Source organism: Streptopelia decaocto, assembly GCF_964273445.1.
Source record: "Streptopelia decaocto genome assembly, chromosome: 2".
Lineage (NCBI taxonomy): Eukaryota > Metazoa > Chordata > Aves > Columbiformes > Columbidae > Streptopelia > Streptopelia decaocto.
In genome coordinates, this window is record NC_138655.1 from 162,093,601 (window position 1) to 162,106,300 (window position 12,700).

General features: G+C 43.0%; 1 protein-coding gene across 12 annotated transcripts in view; it reads right to left on the reverse strand.

The window, feature by feature from the left end:
- ALS2CL (ALS2 C-terminal like) overlaps positions 1–12,700 on the reverse strand; it is a 52,064-nt gene that overhangs the window by 9,468 nt on the left and 29,896 nt on the right. For all 12 annotated transcript variants that reach the window (XM_082046760.1, XM_082046764.1, XM_082046762.1 and 9 more), the window contains 10 exons: positions 12,467–12,533; positions 11,542–11,738; positions 9,307–9,372; positions 8,407–8,505; positions 6,487–6,645; positions 6,078–6,189; positions 4,516–4,593; positions 2,885–3,012; positions 983–1,156; positions 330–423 (listed from right to left, as the gene is read on the reverse strand). In XM_082046760.1, the coding sequence (XP_081902886.1) occupies positions 330–423; positions 983–1,156; positions 2,885–3,012; positions 4,516–4,593; positions 6,078–6,189; positions 6,487–6,645; positions 8,407–8,505; positions 9,307–9,372; positions 11,542–11,738; positions 12,467–12,533 (1,174 nt within the window). The remainder of the gene's footprint in view (positions 1–329; positions 424–982; positions 1,157–2,884; positions 3,013–4,515; positions 4,594–6,077; positions 6,190–6,486; positions 6,646–8,406; positions 8,506–9,306; positions 9,373–11,541; positions 11,739–12,466; positions 12,534–12,700) is intronic.

Consider the following 12,700-nt stretch of genomic DNA (forward strand, 5'->3'; position numbering starts at 1 on the left):
CAGCAACCAGGACTGCATGGAAGTTTATTAATCATATCCAGCAGCTGGTTATTCCCTGACACAGCTTGAGAACCAAGAGTAAAACTTTATCATTACTTCCTGGCCTGTATAGCTGTAAACAAAATGTGTGTCCAAAAAGCATGAATAACCCTCTTCTTTACAAGCATAGGTATTCACATGTAATTCAGAGAAGACTCTCGTCTTCTGGCAATGTTAGTAACAATTGTCACTGGCAATATTATATGTTCTAACAGAAGCAACAGAAAGTTGCTACAGCCTGTGTCCCTGTCTGGTGGACAGATATAGACCACTATGGTTTTAAACTTTACCTTCTCTAAGTAACTTTGTAGTGACTCCAGCCCCTGGTTCTGGACAAGCTCTTCAAGAATGTCTTCTGTCTTCCAGGATACATCCTCAGTCCCCCTGAGAAGTGAGAGGTGAGGAAGGAAAACCACAAACTGAAGCCCTGGGACAAATCCCAATCAGTACCAGTCGATACCAAGGGGGCCAATGAGACCGCTGGAACAAATGAATTTTTTTCTACCCTTTTCAGTGGAATTGCTCCACCAGCCTACAACATCTGTGATCTAAATTCATCATCTTTGGTTCCCCTTAAAACTAGCCTAGGTTGCATCCTGCACATTTTAGCTATTTTCTTAAGGGAAGATGAGTCTGCTCTGCATCCACTGATGATTTCAGATAGTTATCCCTCAAATACAAGAGGAGCTGGAGATTATTGGGTCACATGCAGATGCTTACATTCAATCAAATGAATCCCATCAAATTTTTCACTTGTAAGAAGCAGTCTTAATGTCACGACCTTAAATTCAAGCTGAAAATTCATCCTTCTGTCTCATGAGCAGAGACAACTGTATAATGGTTGGGTTCATAACTTCAACACATAGCAGACACAAATGTAAACCACCATCTTTTCTACACAAATGGGCTTCTCTGTTGCAATGAGGACATGCAATATTCTTACCTTTGGTAGAAGAAGTACTCCTGCGATTTCCGCAGCTCCTTGCTTGTTTGTATGTGGAACCCCATGAAAGACTCCTCCGTTTCTTCTTTGCAGCCAGAATGGATGAACTCCAGGAACTGGTCATAGATTCCCTTCCATCTCTTCTCCACTGGGAACTCCTCGAGGCCCAGCTGACTGCAAAACATAATGTGGCATTAAGCTTTTCTGTGTCCCTACTCAGTCACTTCAGACTTCACCTTCAAATACGGAAGGTTCTCCAGAATCAGATAATAACACAAAAACTATGGGAGCAGAGAAAGATGGAAGTGTCTAACTTGTAATTCAGCGAAAAGCAACTCAAGTCTGATGTCCTGACAATGAGGTACTTTGGATGAAGAAAAATTACTGGTGTGTGGAATATAAATAATCTAAATCTTTGCTGGTGAAATTATCACAGGCTTTCTGCTCCACTTACGGATGTTTCTAAATATAGACTACTTATTTCAACTGAAAGCCTGCAGAAAACATTGATAGCAAGAAAACAGTCAAGGAACTGCCACAAATTGTCTGAAAAACCCAGGAAATACGAGCTGTTTCTGCAGCGTAGGTGCTCTGATGAACTGGAGTGTTTTGAGGAGTGAAAAAGAGAGGAACTGAACTGGATTTAATGAGAAAAAATCCCCTCGGAGGACAGGCAACTGTCTTTCCCACTGGGACATCTCATTTGGGTTAAACTGGCTGAACCCAGACCCTCCAGCCTGGCAAGCAGAGCATCCCTTTGCAGGGCTGAGCTCTGAGGACAAGCGTCTGTACCGAAGGATGTGGCCTGATAGATTCACCTCCATTACTCCTGCCCTGCATTCACACCATCACCCATCAAAGCAGTGTTAGCACCCTGCGAAGGTTTGACCCTGGCTCCACAGTCTTCCTCCTCATTGATCACCATCCAATCCAAGCTCTTCAGAGCTTAACATGCTATGTTTCACTCCTTGATTTTTTGGTAGTTTAACTACCTCTACAATATCACAGAATCATTTTGGTTGGAAGAGACCCTCAAGATAAGTACTAAAAAGGAGCCTGTACAAAGAATGGAGACAGACTTTCTAGAAGGGTGTGTTATGACACGACAAGGGGTGATGGTTTAAAACTAAAAGACGGGAGGTTCAGGCCAGACGTGAGGAAGAAATTTTTTACACTGAGGGTGGTAAAACACTGTAAAAAATTGTCCTAAGAGGTGGTGGATGAACCGTCCCTGGAGACATCCCAGGCCAGGCTGGACGGGGCTCTGAGCAACCTGAGCTGGTGAAGATGTCCCTGCTCATGGCAGGGGGGGCACTGGGAGAGCTTTGAATGTCCCTTCCAACCCAAACCATTCTATGATCATCAAGTCAAACCATTAACCTAACACTGTCACTAAACCATGTCCCTAAAAACTTCATCTAAGCGTTTAAGGAGGAACCTTCTCAGTTGATCTTGTGGAGCTTTAAAATATTCATGTAGGAGCACAGAGGGACAGGAAAGGAGCAAGTGATGCATTTAAGCTTTGTCTGTGTAGCTTCACACCTGTCTGTGTATGTGCCTCGCTGTGTATACATGGAAATGGGTGTGTGTTCACACAGACATGCAAAAATCACTGAAAATGTTAAGCCTCCAAAACTCTCTCCAGTTGGAGGATGGGAGTATCTTTGGGTATGTGGTGGCAGGATGAAAGTAGAACATCCATTTTCTGCTTCCTATTTGATATTATGATTAAATGACAAACCGCGCTCTCTTTTCCTCCTTCTCTCCTTGCATATAAACCAATTTTTAGATCAACTCTTTCAGGCAAGGGCTGCCTTAATCCCTACAGGGATTGATCCAGTACTCCTCTACGTAGAGTCAAAACACAAGCCACCACCCAAGAAGTCAGCAGTTGTTGCTCACGCTTTGGTTATCCTGTCATCCAGCTGCTCATTCGATGTGTTCAGAATGCCATACGTCTGAAGGCCTTGGCCTGATTTGTTGGTAAATGTTCCCTCCAGAGTGAAGCCATTGGCAAAGGACAGCTTCCCCTGCAAGGGAGAAATAAAGGGTTATTCTGCCAAGATCTCATTAGTGAGAGGAAACAAGCTGGAGCGAGATCTCAAATTCTCTTTTCAGTAGAGCCAGCTCCTGAAACGGTGACTTAGAACAACGTCCAGCATGGAGGTGCAGATTTGCAGCATCCAAAGCCATAGTGTCATTAGGATGACAGTGACCGGAGAAAACATGTCCTTTCTATCAAATGACACACATAGGATTCTGAAGGGGAAAGACTGCCGCAATCACAGAGTAAAACATTTGCATTACGCTTTACAAATACCCACTATCTTCTTTGAGTTATAAAATTTTCTGGCTTAAATTTGACAACAGTTATTTCTAACCTAGAGTGAACACATGAAACTTCAATTTCTCTGCTGTTTTTCTTCTGTTTGTTAAAACCACAAGCAAGTTTGGCCTCACAGGTAGGGGCAATCATACGAAATTCACCATAAATGCTTTCAAGATGTTTTGCTGCTACCAAGAAAAACCTTAAAGTCTCTGAGGCAAATACAGAAGACGTTCAGTAGCTTGGTTCAAACTTAGCAGTTTTAATTAAATCAACTCCAAAGCCAAACAATATCATAGCTACTCTGGCTTTGAATATGAGCCTGAAATCCTCATTGCTAATAGCAGGAAGCACTCCATCTTCAGATAAATAACAGATTTTTCTAGACTAACCACTCAAACTAGACATTAATTCTGGAGGAAGCTGTATCTAAGCATCACTATCAGTCTCTGCAAAATTCACCCTGAACCTTCTGACTGAAGAAGATTATGATAAACTCTTCCTCCCATGACAAGTCAGTAAATAACAGGGCTCATTTGCAATCGTTACAAAGCATCTATTTTGACATCCACTCAGTCTGATAAAAACACCCACTTCCTGTCAGATTCATCACAGATTTCTGTAACAAGCCGGAGGACGAGTTTTCCCTGCAACAGGATGCATTATGAACATTTTGACCAGATATTTCTGTTAAAGATCAACCACAAACTGTTGGACGTGTCAGTGCAGCGTCCAGATTGCAAAATTAAGCTTCCAAGATCCCTCAGCTATGTTAACATCTCAGTTACGTTAGTGTAGTGCTGGTACCGAAACTCCATTTGGTTTATATATAGTTTTCCCGTGTTCCCAACAACTACAAAGGCTAAAACATTTGTTCTAGGAGTACAAAAGCATCCTAAGTGCAGCAACAAAGCACAGCCAAAAATGTCTCACGAGCAATTAAAGAAACCCCAAACAAACAAAACTCAAATGCAAACCAAACAGTAAAAACCAAAAGAATGCACAAAGCCCCCAGCTACTTGAAGTTTCTCAGCCTTTGTTCTGTGAGTGAGACTGATAATAGAAAAAAAATCAAAAACCAGGAAAGTGTTATTTTCTAGGGGACTGGGGAAGTGGAACAGGAGGGTATCAACTTTGAAATTAATCCATCAGCCCTTCTGGAAAGCAAGCAACTGTATTGAAAGGCTGAGATGAATGAAGTGCTCACCTTTCCAACAAATGTGAGATCTTCTGTGAAGTTCCCTTCATAGACAGAGTCGTCTTCCAAAAGCAGAATCCCAGAACCCTTCATTTAAAAGCAGAAGTAGTGAATTTATTAATATAACTTTCTATCTACCCAAATTCATCTAGAAACATCCAGCAGCTCAGACTATTTATGAGTTGCAGATTCTGAGATTTTGGAAGCCCAACATACCATTGCAATGTTAAGCAAGGAGGTTCTCAAGAGACAAACCATTAGGCACTATTGCTCAGAGGAGAAGTACTGGGTAGTCAGGAGTCTTTAAACAACAGTATTATTATATTCATTTCCCTAGAATGAGGAACAAAACGTAAGATCCTGTTCTAAGAAGGGTCACCAAGAATTGCCATATGAGTCAAACTCGTGGTCCTCTCAATCCTATGAACTTTAGGTGATTTTAACCAATTGTGTCATTCTCTGCAAGACAACTAAGAGAAAAGAGGAAGACAGTTGTGATATAGAATTATCTTTGACCCTTGCTGTGCAGTCAACAGGGCTTTAATAAGCTGCTCCTAAGCATTTGCAAAATGACTCGTTCCATTACCTCCCAAGTCCTACGGCTGCTCCCAGTAGCACACATTTCATAGAATCACAGAACCATTTAGGTTGGAAAAGAAGGAGCACCAAGACACAGGAAAATTTATACAAACTGGGGAAGATTCTTCATGTTCATGCTTAGCCCACAGTTTGGGCCCGAAGCTTTATATGTACCCATACAAGAAAACATGGTCACTTTTAAAGCTGCAACACATTTTCCGCTGGAACGGTTTTCTTGATGGAAAGTGCCCTTTCTGGCAAAAATAAAAGGTTTCCAAGGGAAGCTTCTTGGCTATACCAATTTTCCACTAGGAAAACTGAAGTGACTGCTCCCCACCCGGAAGCTTTGTGAAGTTGCAGGAGCCTTTGGCAGCTGGCAGACCAAAAGACGGCTTTATTTTGGTTTCCCGCAGATGGAGCTTTTATGGAAAGCCCTTCCGACAAAGTTTCCATGCTAAACATTTTGTCCTAATTTGGTGAGTGGGGAAGGGGTTGTTTGTTTCTTTAAGCGTGTATTTTTAATGAGAAGAAATGCTTTTATTTCCGAGCTAGTTCTAGAGATGCCAATCCCTTTTGCTTTCCCCACCAGCATTTAAACTTTCAATGAACTGGATAGGCAACTTGTCATAGGTAAGCTCACACCAGAAAGTGATCTCAAAGACAGATGTAGTATCATATATAACTAAACAGTAATTCATTTATGAGTTCTGGTCCATAATTGTGACCTAATAGTCATACAGCCAGACCTGTAATGTGTCTCAGCATGAGCAAAGAGAAGCAACAGTCTCACATCTCCATCCCAGGAAGGTGATAAGAAACAAGACTTCATCTAGTCCTTGTTCTTTGAAAATGTTATTGTGGTAAAGCTTTAATGCTTGCTTGCCTTTTATTTTCCCTCAGAGATTAATTATGAGGTGAAATCTCTATCTTGCCCTTGATTAGGAATCCCATGTCCCACCGATCTGAAGAGTCCACTGAAAATGGGTACTCACCACCATTTTATCAGCATGAAATGTTCTTTGATAGCAGACACCCGACTGGGTTACTACAATGCCTTGGCCATGTTTGTGGTCATCAAGCCATGTCCCTATGTATCTCTCCCCTCTGGAATGCAACAGAAAACAAGTTGTTTTTTCCCTGTTTTATTAAATCTTACTCAATTAGATATATCATTTTTGGAGGCTAGTTTTACCTGATGAAATGCTCAGCACAAGTGCCAGAGATACTGCACAAACTCAATTCATATAATGCTTCCCCAGGAGCTGAAGCCCTATAGCACAGGTTGAACACATCTCCCCTTCATTCCCAGTCTCCCTATCAAAACATGAAGCTTTATCCCTGCCAACAGAGGGACAAAACTCTCAGGCATCTTAAGCCAGCTCTAATCCATACCACCTTTACCTATCTCTGTCTTCCCAGACTCCATATCCATTCTTCTTGTCATTTTCCCACTGTCCTGTGTATTTAAACGAGTGATCAGCTGAGAGGTTCTCCAGTATCCCAAATCCTTGACGCACATCGTCTCTGAAGTAGCCTTTGTAGACTATATCATTCCCATACCTGCAGGGAGAGAGAAAGAGTTTAAGACTGTGATTATTTGATAGCTATTACAGGAGTGGAAAGCCAGGAAAGTGAGTAGATTAACCTCATCTACCTGATAAATATTCCAAACGTTTGACTGATAGATCTAGAGCCTGTAGTTGTTCACTGTTAGGAATACACATCCCCCAAGCTATTCATCCCACAGTTGGCTTTCAGCGTTCACGAAGGACACAACAATTAGGTTTGCAATTGTCCTGGGAGAGGCCACTCAGTCCTTGACCTCTCACCAGCCAGATCACAGTGACCACTGGCTAATCCAGAGTGGGAGTAGATCAGATCAAGCACGAAGCCAGATCTGCTTTCATATTTCTATGCTCGCCAGCCACCCCTTCTCCTGGGCTCATCCCCCAGAGAAGAATTCCCCTTAGATCCATCCATGCTGCCCAGCAGATCTTCATTGCTACAACAGAGAAAGCACTTCTGCTAAGCAGACCTGTCTACGCAGAGAGGTGGTGAATGCCCCATTCCTGGAGACATGCAAAGCCAGGCTGGACAGGGCTCTGAGCAACCTGAGATGTTCCTGCTCATGGCAGGTGGACTAGATTAGCTTTGAAGGTCCCTTCCAACTCAAACTATTCTATGATTCTATGACTTATCCTCTGTGATTATCAACATGCTCTCACTTTTGACACCAGAGACACTGGCACAGCACTGCTCACTGGCACCAAGTTCCCCAGAGGTTTCTGCATGTTCTGTTCTCTGAGTTTGATTCATAAATAAGGAGCACAACAAGTAAGTTGTGAGAAGGAAGATGGCCTATCCCAGAGTAAGCAGCTGGGAAGCTGGGCTGTGTGCTTTCCTCTGTTACAGCGGGCAAGGGTATGTGCAGTAACAACAGGCAGTCCAGTCTTCATGTTGGCCAACCCATTTGGCTACAAGCCACATGTGACCTAAGCAAAGATGAGGATGCTGTTACGCTCACTGCTACATGAACAGAGCAAGCTGGCCTTGTCCACTTAACTCTGTAGGCTGCAAATAAAATCAATTTATACCTACAAGCTGCTGAGCAGGCCTCCACTGCCATTTCTGGCCTTCTAAATGGAAGTTAAAAGGTGAATAAGGCTGAGACACCACCATGTGCCCACAATACAGTGCTTTACAGACCAGGCTCCATCCAAATTTCCAGAAATGCTTTGAGACACAGGCATGCAAATGACTGTTTTCCAGAAGCATTTTGACCATAAATAAGAAAACCTCAGACTCCATTTCTTAAGTTAAGCTCTGGGTTTAAGCTCAGAATTTGAGTGAGCAAAACAAGCCAACTGTGGGCAGCAGCCTCCTCCAGGATAACAGTTATGACTCCCAGACCAATAATCCCATCCATCATTAAGAAGATACTCTATACAATATTTAGTCCAGATAGCATGGCCAGGGGAGACAGAGAGAGCTGTGTCTGTCCAGGGCTGATGGCACACCATGTGCTCTCTGCTCTGCAACCACAAGCATGAATGCAAAATTATATCCACACCTGTAGGGCACAGAGGATGCCATGTCAGGTAGTCATGATGCTCATAGCTTGCAGAGAAGCTCCTACTGTTCTAATGCTCACAGGACTCAGGGCTTGTGAAGAAGCCATAATGGCCATCTCCAAAGCAATACCTTCTGGTGCCTGATTTACCCTGGATTTTACGCTATGACTACACCTTTCACAGTGAGCTGGAACATTAAATACATGGAGTCCCCTTTTTTCCCCAGAGTTCAGCTTTAGATTTTACTTACTCACAGATTCCATAGCCTCTCATCTTGCCCTCATACCAGTGGCACTTATAGCAGTCATACCGGTCTTCAGCTCGACGTGGGACAAGGCATATTCCAAACCTACAAGGTCCATATGGCAGAGGTCAGCACGGCAAAAGGTGACTCATTTGTACTGGATGAAGTTTAAAAAATAAGGACCTTCCAGGCTCCCAAGCTGATCTACATGGTTGGGGTCAGCTCTACCTCTAACACTATTTCAGGTGTCAATAAACTTGCTCCAAGGAAGAGCTCATCTCCTTGTGAACTGCAGTCACCGTTTCTCATTGTTTCTTCCACAGAGCTGCTTTCAGTGGTGTCGGTTTTCTTCCTGCCTCTCCCCCTTCCCCAGTTTAGAAAATGAGTTAGACTACCAAAGTAATTGCTTTGGTCCAAACAATATGTTTTCTTAATCCCGACACAAAGTCATTGAGACATTTTTCCCTTTAAAAACCTGGCCTATGCTGGAATGTATGTAGAAATGAGAAATCTCTACGTTTCATTTTCAAAAAGTACTAGGAAAATAATATTTGAATTTCATAGCATGGTTTATTTCCCCTGAAAACTTCTCATTTAAGAAAGTTTTTTTAAGATTTCTAAAAATAACTTTTTCAGGTTATTTCACAGGAATAAATACACCTAGATTTATAGACTTTGGGTCAGATTGATCCAGCTGAAGAGATGTTCGCATCTAAACTTGTCATCTGCCCACACTCCCTGTCAACCTACTCAAGCTTAAGCCAGGTGTTTAAAACAGGTCAGATGAACTGGGCTGTAACTGTGAGTAGAGTCCCTCTACAAAATACCAACGTCCCTGTGCCTCTGGAAGGAACCATTTCTTAGCTGATTTTGAAAGCAAGAAACACCCTGTTTTTTAGGACCTACCCATGTTCCAAACCATCTTTGAAATCTCCAACGTGGTTGCATCCATTGCGCCACTTCAGTGTCCCCCTGCAATTCAAAGGAAGCATTACACAGGGAGATCACCACGGAATCATAGAATCATTTTGTTTGGAAAAGACCTTTAAGATCATCGAGTCCAACTGTTAACCAAGCACTAGCACTACCCCATGTCCCTGAGAACCTCATCTCTGCGTCTGTTCAACCCCTCCAGGGATGGTGACTCCACCAGTGCCCTGGGCAGCCTGTTCCAATGCTTGACAATCGTTTCCACAAATAAACTTTTCCTAATATCCAACCTAGACCTGCCCTGGTGCAACTTGAGGCCATTTCCTCTCATCCTGTTGCTTGATACTTGGGAGAAGAGACCAATCCCCCCACAATGTTTTCATGCCCTGGAATGAGAGGGAAAAGTCCTCTTCCAAGTTCCCTAATCTGAAAACCATTTTGTAGAGTTGCTGGGTCATCCATTTAGGACCTTGCACCTGATCCTTTTGTAATTGCAGTGCAGCATGTGATTAAGCCAGCTGAAGTTCCAGCACGGCACATCCCTGTAGACAACATAATAACAACATGAACCAGATCTTCATTGTGCCAGGCAGTTGTGGAAACAAAAGAGACAAGCACTGGCCTAAAGGGATCATATCTTTCCATCTGCTTTGTGTGGGGGTTGTAAAGATGATTACATGAGTTAATAGTGCAAAATGAGACTGGAACCATTAATGTGACGGTCAAATTACTGCATGGCCGTGTGCAGTTGTGAATGAATTTCCCTCCCTCACCATCCCCAACTCCACCCACATGCTGTTTTAACTCTTGCATCATCCCAGGCACAACCAGCTCCCTACACATTCCCCAACTAGAGACAATAAAAGACGGTGCAGTACCAAAACCATGACACATTTGTTTGACTTTCACCAGGGCTGTTGTTTTAAACACCTACATGAAACAGGCTTGTTTTTGTTTTTTGTGTCCACCACGCCAGGTCATCAGGAGTACTGGGACTGAACAGTGAAGAATGAAGACATTTTTGCCAAAGAACCCTGATTCACACTGCTCCAGCTTACTGCTCATGTGCTTTGCCACACCAGTCTCTCCTCCAGAGGTGGACAAGCCACCAAGGCCAACTTTGCTGCTCTGTAACCTTGTATTAGTAACAAGTCACACGGAGTAATTTCAGGAGTAAGAAGGAAAACCTATTACTTAACCAACTTAAAACCCAAATACTTTAAGCACCTGAAGCCACTTAGTTCTGCCCGAAATTTCAGGGGATGTCTCAGACAAGTCACTTAATCTGAAACAGCAGAGGTATTTATTAATAGGTTGGTCACACTTCATGTTTCTTCTCAAAAACAGAGACTATGCTCTATCCTACATCAAACAGAATTTTGTTGCGACCATTTACAGACCATTCCCTTTTGGAAGACCTCACTCTTAACTTTAGTTTGATTTAATAGATAGTTCTCATGTTCCCAAGAAACACATTTGAGCATCTTTTGCATTTATTGACTTCTCTTTTCTTTTAATTCCTTTCCTAATAGTTTGGATATTAAAATATACTTTGATAGAACAGGATAAAACTTTCCCTTCACTTGCAAGCAAAGGCTTTTTATTGTTTTTGTTGATTTTTGGTTTGTTTTTGGTTTGTTGTTTGTTTGGGGGGGGGGTTGATTTTTTGTGGCTTTTTTTTTTTTGGTCATCATGACGGTAAGATTTTATGCCTCAGGCTGAGATCTTGAACATAAACGTTAGTTCAAGTCTCAGTCCTAATCACAGACATAAGCCAATGTAGTGCCTTCAATGTGACCACTACCACATTATTAGGGGCAGCCTCTACAATTTACTGCATGAACCAGTATCACTAGTGAGACATCTACAACACAATAGACTATGTGTCAGGACTCATGCTTTGACTAAACCCTGAAATGAAGTAAATGTGTCTCAGCTACCCCCTGAATCTGTTCTCAATACCACATTTCCCTCTGGAAACAAGCGAGGCAGGAACCAGAGGGGCTGGCACACTCTGAGAGGTCACCAGCCCAGAGTCTGTGGTCCAGGCCCTCAGCATGGGATAGATCAACCCCATGTCCACAGCCCCTCTTTAGCATCTATACCCTCCACCGGTGCACTCACTGGATCCAGACAGTGCTACACAAAGACAGCAGGACCATCCTTGCATGTTCTTGCTTAGGAAATCAGAAAAAAAGAAAGGCTCCTTACTTGCCATGTGGCTTTCCCCAGTGCCACTCGCCCTCGTAGGATGCGCTCTTGAACTTGCCCTCCAGCCTGAAGACGTAGGTGAAGAAGCGGCAGGATGGGGGCTCGGTGCCTTCACCGGTCTTGCCCCACAACGGGAAATCTCGCTTCCCGTTCAGTGCCTGACGAACAGCCTGATTCAACTTCCACTGCCAAACAGCCTGAGGTCAGAGGAAGAGGAGAGATGGACTAATGAGTATAGAAAGCAAAATAGCTTCCGACAAAAGAAACTTCAGGAGAAGCAGCAAGAAGCTGTTGGGTTCCCATCAGCCATTCAGCTGGCTGGGCTGGTGAGTTATGGCTCATCTACAACATCAACAAGGTGTTTTCTTGGGTCCTGCAAGTTGTTATACTACACCAATGCATAACACTTACACATCATTTAAGCCTGACTCTCACCATCACTAATTGGCCTTGGCACAGAACCATGCTGATGGGACTGTACTGTCCACAGCTCTGCTGCATCCACTACTGCCCAGGGCAGATCACTTCCAGTAGCCAGATAGTTTTAATCTACTGGTGTAAGATACATCTGACCATCTAATGAGGTATTGGCTTCCCAGAGGGAAACCAAACCAAACCAAACCAAACCAAACCAAACCAAACCAAACCAAACCACACTGTTCATTATTCTGCTTTAATAAATTTTAAAATGGCAAAAATCAGAGAGGAGAAGCCTCAGCTTCATTTTAAGCAGGTGCAGAGCCCACTTATCTGTCTTCTGATCAAGAAGCTAAAATCCTGATGCTTAATGAGATTTCAGCTTCCACTCAGTAGTCAATGTTTTGTCACCACTTCAGAGTTGCCACCCCTTCTATGTCATTCCCCTGTTTTAAAACTTGGTGTAGAGCACTTCATGTGGAACAGAAACACCCTGCCCAGTGCTAACCTTCATCTGCGGGTCTTTGGTAGAGAGAAAGAATGTTTCTTCTGGGGTTATAACACGGAATCCATACCTGTGAAGCAAAAGACGTTACAAAGATTATGAAAAAGCACATTTTTCAGTCAAACAGCAGTTTCCACTCTTCCTATTCCTCTTCAATAACTTGTGGGGCTTCTGCTGTCACTATTTTTTTTCTGAAGAAATACTCAGCTAGTCAATTCATCTTTGTTCTGTAGGTCT